Source organism: Microtus oregoni, unplaced genomic scaffold (assembly GCF_018167655.1).
Source record: "Microtus oregoni isolate MIOR12 unplaced genomic scaffold, Mior012 000004F_ref0000308, whole genome shotgun sequence".
Taxonomy (NCBI): Eukaryota; Metazoa; Chordata; class Mammalia; order Rodentia; family Cricetidae; genus Microtus; species Microtus oregoni.
Genome location: NW_024543063.1, coordinates 31,723,485 through 31,740,605, shown reverse-complemented (window position 1 = coordinate 31,740,605; position 17,121 = coordinate 31,723,485). Strand labels below are relative to the sequence as shown.

Genomic DNA, 17,121 nt, shown 5'->3' with positions numbered 1-17,121 from the left:
ATATAAATACACACACATCAAAGAGATGTTTTCGAAAAATAAAGTTGGTAGTGGAGACCCCTCTGGGAATCATGCCAGTGGGACTTGTGGCCAGGAGTCTCTGGCAAATTACTAACAGGAGTGGGGTGGGAGCAGGGGCGAGTGTTCAGCCCACACTCACGTGAGGAAGATGGGGGAAGGCAGCCAGATTAGTCATCAGCATTTTCCAAATGAGTTCGGCATCTGAAGGATGTCTGCGGTTATATTAACCCATCTAGGCAGTGAAACCAGATCAGGACTGGGGATTTTGGAGGGACAAGCCCAAACCAACCAGAGGCTGATGGCCCAGACCCAAGCCCAGAACTGCACTAAACTACACAAATGTCTCAGTGAGGCTGTTTCTAAACGGGCCTCAGAGAGCTATAACTGACACCCTCTGTCCAGCCCTCCATGGCTCTGAACCATCGCACTATCTCTGAGGGGCAACAGCAGCTGAGTGGCTCTCCCAGAGAGGGAGCAGACCTTCCAATCAAGCTAACATGGGAAGTTAGCAAGAGACAGAGCTGCCTTTAGGTCTAACCTGCTCTCCAGCCCTGGTAAGTGTCCCTTGCTTTTCCTCCCCTCCCCTTAAGGTCTGGTTCCCCCATCCTGGCCCTTGGAGGCAGGGAACCACAGCCTGGCTCCTTCCAGGGCCTGCTCAGAGCCAGGAGGGGAGGGACAGGCCTGTGTGTAGACTTGGCTATCCCTGCCACTCAGCCTTTTCCTGCCCACAGCTGGGTGTGGAGGCGGGGCCCTGTGCAGGGGTGGAACTGTTGGTGAACTCATCCCCTTCCTCCTCTTCAGGAAGCTCCAGGAGGGGTTACAAAGGAAGGCCTGTCCCCACTCTGGAAGCCTGTCCTATCCCTTCATGACCTGGCTTTCTCAGGCCGAGGGTGCCCGGATGTCTCCTAGCCCCAGGGAAAGAAAAGTTACCTGTTTCTCAGGAAAAGGCAGGAAGCACACCCATGCTGGTGAGGGTAACCCCCTCCTCATGCCCCAAGGGTTCCCCAGGTCAGGAGCAGAGGTGAGAGGTAAGGACTTGGGCATCCAGGGCCTGACTGCTGATTATGTCACTCCTGTCCCTACAGGTGACAATGGACAACACTTACAGATCTCAGGATGACCAGTCTGTATGTTTAACTACTGTGCTCCTGCAGACACACCTCAGAGAGCAGCCGGCGTGATTTCCTCGGCCACACAGCCACCTGGATGCCATCCCCAAACTCCTAATTCTTCTGAACGACTTATGAGCCCCTTAGCTGCCCTACTTACCACCATGTCTGGACATCTAAGGTGGATGAACCCTGTGACCATCCTACTTCCTGGGTGTAACCATGACTACCAAAGATCTGAGCTCTCCCAGGCTATCTCAGTGACTTGGTATGCCCAGGGCCAACAAAGAGAATCACGAGGTCAGGGCCTTTGACACCACCGCAAATGCTAACCACCAACCCCAACCAGCAAGCTGCACACCTTGTATCCACAGACAGTGAGTTCATACCAACCCCAACCTTAATCATGCTCCTCCCATACCTACTTTCTGCTATAGTTCTTTGTTGGCAGGAAGAATAAGGTACCTGGGACACACCTGTACCCGCATAGGTCCACTTCCAATGGGGCATAGCTGCCCTTTGACAACTGTGGGTAAATATCCACATCCTGAGGTGTGGCCAGCTCTTTAGGGTACCCTTGAGTATAACTGAGTGCCCAGCTTCATGGAGATACCCCAGCCAAGACCGGCCTCTAGGGCCCTGACTGTCCTGCTTGGTCCTCCTTGCCTCTCACACTGTTTCCTGAAGGACATGCCTCAGAAGAATCCTTGCCGGATTAACTCCAGCTCTGCCTCCTTCCCTTGTGTTCCAGGTGAAGAGTCCCAACCCTTGGCTTGGGTGCAGCTCAGTGGTAGTGTTGGCCTGCCATGTGTGTATCCCTGGCTTCCGTTGGTGTGAATGTACAATGTCCTGTCCCTGACACAGTCCCGGGACAACCAGGACCAGTCTCTCTCAGTACCCAAGGCTTTTCTCAGCACTTCTCACCCCCACCCCTACCCTCATCTCCCTCCTGCCCCACCCCTTCTCCTCCCATGGCACAGTTTGGTCTGTTGTCCTGGTTCAGTCTGGACCCTTCCAGATGCCTCTGGCTGTTCTCGCCCCCACATCTGCAACAAACCCTCTCCTCAGCCATACCTAGGGGCAGCCATGGCCTCACTTGTATCATTTACCCACTACAGCAGTTGTTGAGAAAGGGGAAAACTGACATCAAGCCAGGGTCCCTGCAGGCTCAGCACTCACTCTGTGGCCTGTCACTCTCCCGCAGGACCTCCCTAACCTCTAGATTCTGTGAGCCCTTCTCTTGGCTGGTCTTTAATTGTGGTGTGTTTGTTACTATCGGGAAAAACAGGGCTGTCAGTCAGCAGGCCCAGCGCCTCTGCCAAGAGCCGGTATGCCTCACTGCTGCTGTCTGTGAAGATTTCCCTGCTGAAGAAAGACTGGCTCAGGGAACACCCATTGCCACAGCCCTGAGCTGGCCCTTTAGACAGGTCGCTGAGAAATCAAGTCCCCTGCAGACTTCATCACCTCCTTGTGTGGGGAGCACATCCGAAGGCTGGACCAAGTCAAGGGTAAACATAGACAGCCTCTCAGCAATCTCTCAGGCACGGGTTGGCGCAGGAATGCTGAGAATTCCCTCCTAGATTCCAGGTCGGGGATGGACTGCTGGAAGACTGGACTGTGTTCTCAGGGTGGCGCCATGACTGACCCCTTCTGCCGTCTGCCATCTGCCTATTTATGTCCCTCCCAGGGCCTGGAACCTTCCTCTTTCTCTGAAGTGTGTCTGCCTCTTCTTACCACAGACAGGACCTGTTCAAAGGCTACTAAAGGTCACAGTCCAGCAACGCATCTTCAAAGCTCAAGGGCCCCAGCCAGGATACCCTTCTCCTCTCCCCAGGTCTCAAATGCTAGGGCCAGAGCTACCTTACCTGTCACCATGGTACATCACATTTGTCACCTAACTGTGGGTGGGTTCTGTTCTTCAGCACTGCCCAAGAGGCAGGCCTACACAGGCTCACTGCTGACCTAGTGGGGAATCGGGGAGCACGTTTTCTAAGGGGTTGAGTTTTACATGCAGGCCCTGCACATGCTGCATCTGACCTCGGGATTGTTTGGGGATTTTGTTTTGCTTTTTTGAGACAGGGTTTTTCTGTATAGTCCTGATTGTCCTAGAATTTGCTCTGTAGACCAGGTTGGCCTTAAACTCAGAGATTCACCAGCCTCTGCCTCCCGAGTGCTGGGATTAAAGGCATATACCACCAATGCCTGGCCCCCAGCCTTTTATTGTTTTTAAGATTTATTTATTATGTATACAGTGCTCTGCCTGCTTGTATCCCTGCATGACAGAAGAGGGTACCAGATCTCATAGATGGCTGTGAGCCATCATGTGGTTGCTGGGAATCAAACCCAGGACCTCTGGAAAAGCAGTCAGTGGTCTTAACCTCTGAGCTACCTCTCCAGTCCCTTTTTCCTTGTTTTCTGAGTTAAGAGTCTCACATCATAGCTCAAACTTGAGGCAATCCTCCTGCCTCAGCATCCTAAGTGACTTTATCTTAAATGCCATCCACCTGTGGGCTTTGCAGTGGGCTTTTCCAGATAACTACATCAGCTGCCCTTCAGCTCCCAGACCCATGCAGACTCCCTGCCAGAAACAGGAAACTAAGTGTCTCATATGAACTGGAATGTTCTAGGAGCCAGGGGACCCACGGGAGCTTTCCATAATGTAATAGACCTTAAACAGCCTCCCAGAGGCTGCAGACACATAGAAGCTGGCCATTTAGACTTGCTGGGGCACTTAAAGTGGTACTGTAGGGAGATGCTCTGTGAGATCTTCCAGGCCTCCGGGAGCTTCTGCTCTTCCTCCAGGGACAATGAAGGCTTGCATAGAGGAGCCGCGAAGCAACAGCCACCCAGAAGTGTCTGTTGGAAAGGGTGCAGGGAAAAGGACCTTGGGATGAACCTGTTTGTCTTATCCGTGCTCAGGCCCTGGCTTCCTCCTAGAAGCTCTGTAGTTTGGGGGAAAATCGGAGGAACTCACTGCCAGAGCTTTATTGAGTTATTCAGACAGTTCCAGACAGTTTCTCTTGAGTTCTTATAAATAATTCAAAGACCCTTCACCAAGAAGGAGGGCTAAGAATATGGTTATCAGGGCTGGAGAGATGGCTCAGAGGTTAAGAGCATTGCCTGCTCTTCCAAAGGTCCTGAGTTCAATTCCCAGCAACCACATGGTGGCTCACAACCATCTGTAATGAGGTCTGGTGCCCTCTTATGGCCTGCAGGCATACACAAAGACAGAATATTGTATACATTATATATATATATATATATATAAAGAATATGGTTATCAGTAGGCAGGGAAGGGTAGCAGACAGATGAGAGACAGTGGGTACCTTAGTCCAGCTGACCAGTGGTCCTAAAGCAGGGCACCTGCACCCAGAACCCCAAGATTCAGTTGTTGCACCAAGTCCATAACTATGTGACCTTCCACCAAATTGACCAGGCTGTGGATTCAGGGCCCTGTGGCATAGTTGGTTCTGCTAGCCGGCAGTGCAGCTAGTGGGGAGGATGTGTCCGTGGAACTTCTACAGCTCCACTGTGGTCAGGGTGGGTTGCTGTCTAGGCTGACACCCATAAGCCATTTCCTGCTGACAGAGGCTAGGCTTCTCACCATGCCCTACTTCCACCAAGCTTTGCAGCTCTGCTTGAAAGAGGAGGTACAACAGAGGAGTCGAGTGCTGAGAGTTCAGCGTCCTATCTAAGGCTGTTCAGCCAATAGAGATGGAGCTATAAGCACAACCAGGATATCCTGCTGATGGTGACGATGGTGATACTGATGATGAGGATGGTAATGGCGGTGATGGTGATGATATCAAGATGATTTTGGCAGACAATAATAAAGGTTTTTCTCTGTAGCTTTGGACCCTGTCTTGGAACTAGCTCTTGTAGACCAGGCTGGTCTCGAACTCACAGAGATCCGCCTGCCTCTGCCTCCCGAGTGCTGGGATTAAAGGCATGCGCCACCACTGCCCAGCAATAAAGGAAAACGTTAAATGTCTCACTAAAAAAAATTCTATTATCTAGGTGTGGTGGTGCATGCCTTTAACCTTAGCACTTGGATGCCAGAAGTATGTAGATCTCTTGTGAGTTTGAGGCCAGCCTGGACTACATAGTGAGTTCCAGGACAGCAAAAGCTACATAGTGAGACCCTTTCTTGAAAACATAAATAAACTGGAAGGGGTGGTGTACACCTTAATCCCAGCATTCTGGAGGCAGAGGCCGAGGCAGGCCAATCTGTGTCAGTTCAAGGCCAACCTGGTCTACACAGTGAGTTCCAGGGCAGCCAGGCCTATGAAGAGAGACCATGTCTCAAACAAACAAAATAATAAATTATTTATTTCGAGAGACATTTTGGCATAACTGATACAATGTAATTATTGTAAATACTGTTTATGTTTTATTTTTTTGAGATAGGGTTTCTCTGTGTAGCCCTGGCTGTCCTAAACCACTCCGTAGACCAGGCTGGCCTTGAACTCAGATATTCATCTGCCTCTGCTGGCACTAAAGGTGTGCACCACCACCACCAGGCTCTCACAAGTGTTGCAACCTGGTGCTAGAGATGGCCCAGTGGTTATGAACACTGGTTGCTCTTTCAGGGAACCCAGTTTTGATTTCCAGCACCCAAACGACAGCTCACAACACCATCTGTAATTACAGCACCAGGGATCCAACATCTCCTGGCCTCCCCTGACAATGCACGAATGTGGTACACAGACACACAAGCAGGCAAAAGACTCATACGAAAACAAAAGCTTTGAAGCTATTATTGCCACCTGATTCTTACTTTTTGTAATGTACTAGTACAAAACTTGAAATCACACGACTCATACTGCATTTCTATCGAACAGAGCCAAGTTAGATGCCCATACAAGAAGGGCAATGGTTACTTGTCAACTTAACAGAATGCAGAACCACCTGAGAGGCAGGCCGCTGGGCCTGCTTATGAAGAGCAATCTTTTTTTTTTTTTTTTTTTTTTTTTGGTTTTTCGAGACAGGGTTGCTCTGTGGCTTTGGAGCCTGTCCTGGCACTAGCTCTTGTAGACCAGGCTGGTCTCGAACTCACAGAGATCCGCCTGCCTCTGCCTCCCGATTGCTGGGATTAAAGGCGTGCGCCACCACCGCCCGGCATGAAGAGCAATCTTGATTACATTAATTGAAGTTCATTGGAAGACCCGCCCACTGTGGTAACATTCCCTTGGCAGGAGATCATAGGCTGTGTAAGAAGAGGAAGCAAGCTGAGCACTAGAAAACATTAATTCTTTGCTGTCCTTGCTTGACTCTGAATGTAATGTGACCAGCTCCCTCTCAGGGTCCCACTGTGGTGATTTCCTTGTCAGGACAGACTGAAATCTGAAGTTATGAGCTGGATAAATCCTTCCTCTCTGAAGATGCTTTTGTAAGGCCTTTGGTCACCACAGCAGGAAAGAAGCTCAGAGGGATAAAGGCAGAGCTAGCCCTCTCCCCGTCTGATGCTTTCCAAAGCCAGTGTGAGAGGGCCTTCATCATCACTGAGGTAAAACAAGGCTCTCAATTCATCCTCCCGGGGCTCTTGCAGCAACTGTGCTGTGAAGCAGTTTTTGCAAGACAAGACACCCTGGTATTGACAAGGAGATCAAGTGTTTTTTGTTTTTTAATATTTATTTTATGTATGAGTGACCTGTCTTGTCTTCAAGCACACCAGCAGAGGGAATCAGATCCCATTACCAATGGTTGTGAGGCACCATGTGGTTGCTGGGAATTGAACTCAGGACCTCTGGAAGAACAGCCAGTGCTCTTAACTGCTGAGCCATCTCTCCAGCCCTGAAGGCTGAGTTTCAGAGGGAGAATAAACTGCTAGTGTCACTCAACCTGTGGCAGGCAGTAGCATCTTCTCCATGAACCCTGGTCTAGCCCATCCACAATGTATTCCAAGGTTGTCTGGCAGACAGGGAGTCGAGCACAGATCAATCCTGACTGAGCCTCAGATGCCTTCATTGATGGAGAAAGCTGCCTCTCTATGCTTGGCCACAAACCTCAAGTTAAAAGCCAAGACCACAAAAAGCTCCTCCGTGGCTGCAGGTGACTCACAGATCTTCAGCAGGTCTCCAGGGGGTTCCACATTAGTTTCCTGTGAGGAGAGCTGGAAACGGGAGGAGTGAAAGTTCAGCTCCCTGGGTCACCAGCTGTACTGGCTGTCGGCCTGGAGTCCCTGCTTCTTCACCTCCATGTCGGTATGACCTAGAGAAGCGCTCTGAGTGGGGCAGAGGAGCCATCCCAGCAACAGGAAGCAGGGCCGTCAGTGCAGCACACCTGAACAGCAGACATTCTCTTGCGTTACAGGATGCGGAGCTGGGAAACGCTGCATGGCTGCGCTTGGTCATTGTTTCTTACAGATGACTCCGGAATGCAGCAGAAGAGCAGAGCCTGCAACCATTCAGTCTGTGCCTGTATTTATTGAGGTTGCAGCTTGGCAGGGAGCAGGTCTCAGGGAGCCACAGAGGGTTCCAGGGAAGCTAGGCAAGTCCAGAACACGGTCATCACCAATACTGAGGCCCCGTGGCAACTCTAACCAGCCTCAGGCGGTGACAAGAGCGATCATGGTCTTGATGACTACGGTGAATGTGGTGGTAACGGTTATTTTTCCATTGTTGCCACAAATACCCAACAAACACGACTCAACAGGACTTAGAATCACGAAGGATGCAGCTCTTTGGGTACGCCTCTGAGAGTGTTTCTGAGAGTGTTTCCAAAACGACGTCACTGAGGAGGGAAGACCATCCTGAGCAAGGAAAAGAAGCTGAGTATTCGTCTCTCTTGACTGTGGTTCGCTGCACCCAGATGCCTCTTGTTCCTGCTGCCAAGCTTTCCCTGCCTTGATGTACTGTCAAACCGTGGACTCCCTCAACATAAAGCCAGCCACACTGAACATCACAGAAGAGAAAGAGGGAAGTTCCCTTGAAAGCATTGGCACAGGAGACCACTTCCTAAATATAAACCCAGTAGCACAGACACTGAGAGAAACAATTAATACATGGGATCTCCTGAAACTGAAAATCTTCTGTAAAGCAAAGAACACGCTCAACGAGACAAAACAACAGCCGACAGAATGGGAAAAGATCTTCACTAACTCCACATCAGACAGAGGTCTGATCTCCAAAATATACAAAGAACTCAAGAAATTGGACACCAAAAGATCACATAATCCAATAAAAAATGGAGTACAGACCTTAACAGAGAACTCTCAACAGAGGGATATAAAATGGCTGAAAGACACTTAAGGAAATGTTCAACATCCTTAATCATCAGAGAAATGCAAATCAAAACAACTCTGATATTCCATCTTACACCTGTAAGAATGGCCAAAATCAAAAACACTGATGAAAAAAACATTTAAAAAAAAAAAAAGGGGGGGCTGGAGAGATGGCTCAGAGGTTAAGAGCATTGCCTGCTCTTCCAAAGGTCCTGAGTTCAATTCCCAGCAACCACATGGTGGCTCACAACCATCTGTAATGGGGTCTGGTGCCCTCTTCTGGCCTGCAGGCATACACACAAACAGAATATTGTATACATAATAAATAAATAAATATTTAAAAAAAAAAGTCTTAAAAAAAAAAAACCGGGCGGTGGTGGCGCACGCCTTTAATCCCAGCACTCAGGAGGCAGAGGCAGGCGGATCTCTGTGAGTTCGAGACCAGCCTGGTCTACAAAAGCTAGTTCCAGGACAGGCTCCAAAACCACAGAGAAACCCTGTCTCGAAAAAAAAAAAAAACCCATTTATCATGTATACAGTGTTCTGCCTGCATATATACCTGCAGGCTAGAAGAGGGCATCAGATCTCATTACAGATGGCTGTGAGCCACTGTGTGGTTGCTGGGAATTGAACTCAGGACCTGCAGGCTAAAGAGCAGCCAGAGCTCTTAAGCACTGAGCCATCTCTCCAGCCCTCTTTTAATGCTGTTTTTAAAAAAGAAAATTAAAAGATATATTACACATTCCAAAAAAATTCACTTTAAAGAAATGGTAAATGTTTGAGGGGATAAATATGGTTAGCCAGATGTAAACATTATACTCTATATATAATATTATGTGTAATGTATATATTATATAGCATTATGTTTGCATATATATGCATATGATGTATAGTATATTTGCTGTTACAGTACATACTATATATACATATATAAACATTATACTATATATATGTATCAAAACAAATACAAGATTCCCCCAATGGCATGTATAATTTTTAAGTCACTTAAAATAAACTTTGAGAAAGAAAATTAAAAGACAAAAAAAAAAAAACCACTGATGACAACTTATGCTGGAGAGGTTGTGGGGAAAAGGGAATACTCCTGCATCGCTGGTGGGAGTGCAAGCCAGTACACCCCTTTGGATGTCAGTGTGGCGATTTCTCAGAAAATTAGGAAACAACCTTCCTCAAGACCCAGCAATACCACTTTTGGGTATATATCCAAAGGATGCTCAATCGTGCCACAAGGACATGTGCTCAACTATGTTCATAGCAGCTTTGTTTGTCACAGCCAGAACTTGGAAACAACCTAAATGCTCCTCGACCCAAGAATGGATAAGGAAAATGTGGCACATTTACACAATGGAGTACTACACAGCAGAAAAAAATAACGACATCTTGAATTTTGCAGGAAAATGGATGGGTCCTCTGGAAGAGCAGCCAGTGCTCTTAATGGTCGAGCCATTTCTCCAGGCTGTCACTTTGAGACAGGGTCCGACTAAATTACACAGCTTCCAACTTCTGCTTGCCTTATGCTGGGATTACAGACCTGAAGCTCCATGCTTGGCCTCTTTTGTAGTTCTTGAATATCTTCTGATGGACTGGAAATGGAAAACGCATGCTGGGCTTGCTTGTATTTTGTGTTTTCAGTGCAGAGAAGCTGCCTGCCTCCTTCTTATCTAAAACTCTTCAGAAGTTGATAGTTTGTAAACTTCTTAACAACAACAACAAAACCCATGGACTGAAAAAACAGATTCCTTCCTTTTCAAAGGGATTTAATCAAGCCTCATGGGTCTCTTGGACAGCCAAGGTTACACAGAGACCCTGTCTCGGAAAAATAAAGGCTCTCTATGTAGCTTTGGCTGACATGGAACCCAATATTTAGACCAGACTGGCCTCGAACTCATGAAGATCCACTAGTTTCTGCTTCCCATCATACCCAACTTTGATTTCTTTTCTTTTTTGAGTTTTTCTGTGTAACAGTCCTGGCTGTCTTGGAACTTGCTTTGTAGAGCAGGTTGGCCTTGAACTCAGAGATCTGCCGGCCTCTGCTTGGGATTTTGACTGACTTTTATAACCATGTTTTAATTAAGCCTTCATAGATTGGAAGAGGCCTTGACAAAGTACCTGATAAAAGTAACTTAAGGATTTGTTTTGCCTCCCAGTTTGAAGGTCCAGCCTGAAGGTTCACCTTGGTGGGAAGGCCATGGCAGGAGTGTGAAGTAGGCAGACCTCAGTGAGTTCGAGACCAGCCTGGTCTACAGAGTGAGTTCTAGGATAGCCAGGGTTGTTACACACAGAAACCCTATCTTGAAATACCAAAAACAGAAAGAAAAGAAAGGAAGAAAGAAAAAAAATCCCTCATGGAAAAGACACTGTTCGGAGGGTAGCATGCTATTGTCTTGTAGTATAATGCCTTGGGTTTCATTCCTCATCACTGCAAGAACAAAACATAGGGAAACTGTTTCAAAACCCAGAGCTGGAGTTGCTGTGCTTGGCGCTTCCTGTGGAGGTACACTTGTTTGCTGGTTCTCACCGTACAGTATGGTAAGAGAGGCCACTGGCACACGGGAGGGTGGGCGGTTCCTACCCTAGAGCAGCGCTAATCCTAGGAGAACATCTGATTGGCTCAACCACGCGGTCACTATCTAATCAGCCGCGGCCAGGAGACAGCTGGCTTTGTCCTGTCACTGAGGCAAGTCAGGATTTCCTGTGAGACTCCAATGCTGTGTCATCCCAAAGGCCTACTTTCCAGGGGTGGCCTTACAAAGGCAGAATGGTTACTATGACTGCAGGGAAGCATCCAGAAGAGACGCGGGCTGTGAGGCTCCAAGGTATACCATACTCATGAGGTGCAAGCAACAAGTCTCAAAAACTTCCACTACTCCAGGTCCTTTACCCCACGGCTGCAGATACATTTTAGACTGATGCTCTGGACTGCACAGCCCCCGCCTCCTGGGAACTCTCCTTCAGTGCTGCTTGTCCTTACAGCTCTCCAGGTCTCCCAGGTTCTGCTTCTGCTCTGTCCACTCCCTGTATGTCCTCCCTCCCCCTAGGAAGCCACCTTTGCCCAAAATGACAGCATCGTGTGCATGGTCATTCCCTCCAGGAGTGTGGGGGAGCATTGGGTGGCAGTGACTGAAGAAATCAGTCCTTTCTGCGTCGCCTTCCTGATTTCCCACGCCTCTAGGCCGCTTCCTGCCCTGGAGCCCCTCCCAGAGCCGACCTCTACACTCCATAGCCCGGATGTGGCAAAAGAAATGCTTCGGGGGCCTGCTCGGCTGCGTGGGCCGTCTTGGGTAGACTCATCGCGCGCCTGGAACCAGACATTCAGCAGTTGCTTGTGACTTTGGTCCAGCTACGCTGCTGGCATGCGAGACCAGACTATTATTCTGCAAATGTGATCAACAGGAGCAGAAGCGTCCTCTTCCATCAGGCAGCCTGTTTGCCGGGCCAGGAGCCATTGGCTCGCAGCCGCCCCACTTCGAGCGGCGCGCGACGTGGATGTGAGAGCCGTACGCGCCACAGCCAGGCTAGCGCGCGTAAATGACGGACAGCGCATGTGCCACGCCGCACGTCAGCCCGCCACTGGTCAAGAGTCCAACCCATTCCTGTCCACCCGCCTGGGGCCGCTCCAAATTGCGTGCTAACTCAACCCAAAACCGCGGCCCGGAGGTGGCCCGGCGTGACGCATGCGCGTCTTGGCGTATCCTAGCGCGCATGCTCTGGAGTATGCGCGCGTCTGGGCGGGGCAAGGCTGAAGCCGCGAAAACCGCGCGAAATCCGCGGGAACTAGCATTTTGGCGCCATGGCGCAAAGTCGTGTTACTGATTTCTATGCTCGCCGTCGCCCGGGCCTTACCGCTCCGCGGGCCAAGTCGGTCTGTCTCACTCCAAGCCCCAGTGGGCTTGTGCCCAGTGAGTTGATCCGGAGCAGCAGCCGCAAGCGCGCCCGTCCCTCCACCGAACCCGGGAGCGACCACCCCGCGCCGCCCGCGCGCCGGAGGCTGCAGCTTCCTGGACTGGTGAGGCGTGCGTGGGACCCCAGAAGATCCCTGGTCAGGAGAGGAAACCCTGACTATCGGGCACTGAGGAAGGGGACTGGGTGCTAAGACTGAAGGAGGATTAGAGTCTCTTTGCAGGCTGGGGACTCCTTTCTCTCCCCAGAGGAACCAGACCTGGGTTTGCTGGGAGACTGCAGCAGGCAGGGGTTGGGGGTGGCTGTTGCGCAAAGAATTGGGCTGGAGCTTCTGAAATGGAGAGAAAACACAAGAGAGCCAGGCCTGAAAGCTGCTGGGGAAGAAGAGGTTCAACAGACCAGGTGGATCTTGCCTGTGTCATTAGACGCCTCAGATGACAGACACCGCCCCCCCCCCCCCCCCCCCAGCCTGCCTCCAGTCCCTCAGGGTCTAGTGAACCGAGACCACATGGTTCTGGCTCTTCTGGCCAGTGCTCTTCCTGCTGAGCAGGTCACCCCCACCCCACCCCAGTGTACTGATCTGTAGCTTCTTAATTACCAGGACTCCTGCCCCAGTTCCCCAGCTGACCCCAGCCCTTCAGCAGACCCTGGATCCCCAGTAAAACCATCTCCTGTCAAGAGAATAAAGAGCACCGCTGTTTCAGAAGGTCCAGGCCTTTCTGCCACAGTTCAGCAGCAGGACAAGGTAAGGAGGCTGGGCTGAGGGTGGGCTGTGGGCAGGGCTACAAATAACTGGTAGAACTAACAGTGCCTGTGTCCCTAGGTCCCCTCAAAGGACTCTGTCTCTGAGCTCCAGTCCTGCCTGAGGCGGGCACGTAAGTTGGGAGCCCAAGCTCAGGCCCTGAGGGCCAGAGTTCAGGAGAATGCTGTGGAGTCTTGTACATCAGATGCCAAGGAGCCCACAGAGCAACCATGGTGAGTCCTAGGTGGCCACAAGGTCCAGGGGAGGACAGGCTGTTGGGGGGGCACTGCAGTAACGGGGTGGGTGGCCTGGGTGCCATGACTTGCAGGGAGACAATTAGTGTGCCTCCGGGGCACGGGGCTGAGAGCCAGATTGTCTAGACATAGATACACCAGTTTACTCTTCACCAGCATTGTGCCCTTGTCCCCCACCTGAAAAGGACGTGTTCACTCCTGCCTCTGGCTCGTTCTAAGTACTGTGGGCAGTATGGATGCTGTGCCTGTCTCTCTAAGCTGAGTGTGCTGGGCAGGCAGGTGTAGGGAGCAGGCTGCTGCTTGTCCCTTTTTGATGCTGTCCTGTTGTCTGTTGGTGGGGGTAGGGTCAATTGTGTGGTTTGTTGGCATAATGAGACTGCTTTCCATTACAGTGTCGAGAAAGTCCCTGCCTACCAGCGCTTCCATGCCCTGGCCCAGCCCGGTCCCCCTGGCCTCGTCCTGCCCTACAAGTATCAAGTGTTGGCTGAGATGTTCCGGAGCATGGATACCATCGTGAGCATGCTTCACAATCGGTCTGAGACCGTGACCTTTGCTAAAGTCAAACAAGGCGTCCAGGACATGATGCGCAAGTGTGTGGTGTGGTAGAGAGTGGGTTTGGTTGCCCTCCAAGTCTAATGCCAGTCTGCGTGATCCTTCTGACCCAGCCCTCTTTCTTCTGTAGGCGCTTCGAAGAACGCAATGTGGGCCAGATCAAAACCGTGTATCCCACATCATATTGCTTCCGCCAGGAATGCAATGTCCCCACTTTCAAGGACAGCATCAAGAGATCGGATTACCAACTCACCATCGAACCCTTGCTGGAACCGGGTGAGTCTTTGGCGAGGCCCTGGGTGGGCTCGCTCACCTTGGGCTTGCGGGTGAAATGGTTGTTGTCAGGCCTAGTTTTTGGATTTCCCTCATGGGTGGGCAGCTGGATGGGCCTGGGCTCACCATGTTTTCTTCTTGCAGAGGGTGGTGGTGGTGCCACCCAGCTCACAGCTTCGTGCCTCTTGCAGCGCAGACAGGTCTTCCGTCAGAACCTGGTGGACCGAGTCAAAGAACATCACAAGGTGAGCGCTGGCGTTTGTGGAGCCATTGAGCGGGTTCATTGACTGTCCTGACTGCAAACACAAAGGTTCCTCTTAGTCCCTTGCCGTGGCTATCTTAAAATGAATGTGAGGAGGATTGATTTTATTGCTGATACCTTCTGCACTATAGGCCGGAGTTGGGACAGAGCTGCCTGGAACCCAAAAGCTGGAGAGCTCAGATTAGCTTGAGACCCTGAGAGGGATCTAGTGTCATTGTCAACAATGCCTAGACAGGCGGTGGTGGTGCACGCCTTTAATCCCAGCACTTGGAGGCAGAGGCAGGAGAATCTCTGTGAGTTCGAGGCCAGCCTGGTCTACAAGAGCTAGTTTCAAAGCTACAGAGAAACTCTGTCTCAAAAAAAAACAAAAAACAAAAAACAATGCCTATATCATGCTAAGAACGTGCCTCTTTATACCTGGCTCTCTACCTAGGCACAGAAAGGCTGAGCGAGGGCTTCTAGCTGGGACTGAATCGTAGCCCAATGCTCTCCTTTCCTCCAGGCTTTCCTCGCCTCATTGAACCCCCCCATGGCTGTGCCTGAAGACCAGCTGACACGCTGGCACCCACGCTTCAATGTGGATGAAGTGCCCGATATTGAACCCGCCGAATTGCCCCAGCCTCCTGTCACAGAGAAGCTCACCACCGCCCAGGAGGTGTTGGCCAGAGCCCGCAACTTGATGTCACCCAAGGTGAGGCTCTCTAGCCTCTGATTTCATCCCTTCAGGTAGTATGGAGGTAGCAGCTGAGTGCCTCTGGGTTGGTTGCTTCTTACTTTCTCAGCTAAAGGCACAGAAATAAGATGTGCCCCGACCTTCTCAGACGCACATACGCGAACTGCAGCAGCTCAGCTGGCTGTGTATGCTGGGAACTTGGCCTGGAGAGGGCAAAGGGCTTCCCCTCACAAGTCACTGTTTGTGACATCTGACCTGTGCTTACTCTGCAGATGGAGAGGGCCTTGAGTAGCCTAGCCCTGCGCTCGACTGAGCCTGGAAGCCCTGGGTCCTCTAGTCCAGCACTCCCAGCCACTCCACCAGCCACCCCACCAGCCGCCTCTCCCAGTGCTCTGAAGGGTGTGTCTCAGGCCTTGCTGGAGCGGGTAAGTCCTGGGTAATAGGTAGGGGGCCTTGGTGACCAGACGGGGCCTTGGTAACCATGTGTTGCTGACCCACTTTATGCAGATAAGGGCCAAGGAGGTCCAGAAACAGCTGGCACAGATGACACGGTGCCCGGAACAGGAGCTTCGGCTGCAGCGGCTAGAGCGCTTGCCAGAGCTAGCCCGGGTGTTGCGTGGTGTCTTTGTGTCTGAGCGCAAGCCGGCACTCACTATGGAGGTGGTCTGCGCAAGGATGGTGGACAGTTGCCAAGCTGCCCTGAGCTCAGGTTTGTACAGAGCAAGATGGGGGAGGGTGGGCATAGTCATGCTCACTGTGTTCTTGGCAAGGAACTGGGTCCATTTCTGACCAGAGACAGTTTGTTTGCCTTGGAGTATGTGTGTGTTCCCCTTGTTGTTCATTCCCCTGGTGTTTGAGAGCAGTGCCCGGGGACCCCCAGGCCACAGCAGTGGCTAAGCCTTGAGAAAGGCCATGTTGAGGGGTGTAAGGTACCAGGTTGGGTAAGTGAGCTGAGCAAGTCATCCAGATATACTGTGCTTAAACTCACAATGCACTTCTGCAGGGGAGATGGAGAAGCACGTGCTGCTCCTAGCCGAGCTGCTGCCAGACTGGCTCAGCCTGCATCGCATTCGCACGGACACTTACGTCAAGCTGGACAAAGCTGCTGACCTAGCTGGCCTCACGGCGAGGCTGACCCAGCGTGTCCACACTGAAGGGCTGTGACTGAGTTCTTCGCCTGATGGTCTGTTCTCTTGATCAGAACAACGCACTTGAGCTCCCTCCCCCCCATGCCACAGGCTTACCGCCAGTATGGGCAGCGGTTGTGCCCATGGCTCTCATAAAGCGGCTTTGGGGTACCCCAGAACCAGCTCTTTGTGGTTGCTGGGGAAGTAAACTGTGAGAGCAGAGGATGTCGGATGTCTGACTCGTCTAGTTCCAGGTACTGTCGGTCCAGATGGGAGCCCCAGGCCAGCCTAGCCTGCTCCTTCGTGCTCATTAAAGCTGCTCTCTTGATTAGAGTCTTAAGACCCACACAGAAAACTTGGACTTCTGGCCAGATTTCAAAGGACAGTGAGCTCTGAATGGCAGAGTGAAATTGGGCCTTCTATATATAATGAAAATAATTTTATAGGTTTTGAGACCAAAATTTATGAAGATTTTTTTTAAGCTTCTGTTCCATTCCTATGGCCTTGGATGAGACTGTTAATCTTGACTTTTAATATAGTCTTGTAATATTTAAATAAAAGTGCTACCAAGATCAAGCTGAACAGGTCACACCATAAAATACCTTTAAATGATGCCCACCGTTGTGAGGTGTTTTCTTCTGTAACTTGCAAGACCAGGCCAGTAAAAACCTGGGTGAGAACAATCTTCTGGGGGTTGACCAGTGGCAGAGTGCCTGCCTAGCACATGCCAGGCTAGTTCTCTCACCCCAGCAGACCCACTGCTGTTGATGCTCAACCAAATAGGTGTGGGTTTCGAGACAGGGTTTCTCTGTAACAGCTCTGGCTTTCATGGAACTCACTCCCTAGATCAGGCTGGCCTCACAGAGGACCCGCCTGCCTCTGCCTCCCAAGAGCTGGGATTAAAGGTGTGCGCCACCACCACCTGGCCTCAAAATAGGATTTTAGATAGGTAGTGACTGGACTATGCC

At 50.9% G+C, this 17,121-nt stretch overlaps 1 protein-coding gene across 1 annotated transcript; it reads left to right on the top strand.

Annotated features, from left to right (window-relative positions):
• The first annotated feature begins 12,104 nt into the window (after positions 1-12,104).
• On the top strand, positions 12,105-16,760 carry Cdt1 (chromatin licensing and DNA replication factor 1). Its single transcript, XM_041650351.1, has 10 exons — positions 12,105-12,376; positions 12,872-13,015; positions 13,094-13,245; positions 13,659-13,856; positions 13,949-14,094; positions 14,236-14,336; positions 14,856-15,044; positions 15,299-15,451; positions 15,534-15,735; positions 16,030-16,760. The coding sequence occupies exons 1-10, from the start codon at positions 12,161-12,163 to the stop codon at positions 16,188-16,190; spliced, it is 1,662 nt and encodes a 553-aa protein (XP_041506285.1). The 5' UTR covers positions 12,105-12,160; the 3' UTR covers positions 16,191-16,760.
• The last annotated feature ends 361 nt before the right edge of the window (positions 16,761-17,121 follow it).

What these genes read in the sequence shown, in the direction of transcription:
- Cdt1 (XM_041650351.1), top strand. Translation starts at nt 12,161, where the DNA reads ATGGCGCAAAGTCGTGTTACTGATTTCTATGCTCGCCGTCGCCCGGGC. An exon ending in GCAACTTGATGTCACCCAAG is followed by an intron (nt 15,045 to 15,298) that starts GTGAGGCTCTCT and finishes CTTACTCTGCAG; the next exon opens with ATGGAGAGGGCCTTGAGTAG. An exon ending in CCAAGCTGCCCTGAGCTCAG is followed by an intron (nt 15,736 to 16,029) that starts GTTTGTACAGAG and finishes GCACTTCTGCAG; the next exon opens with GGGAGATGGAGAAGCACGTG.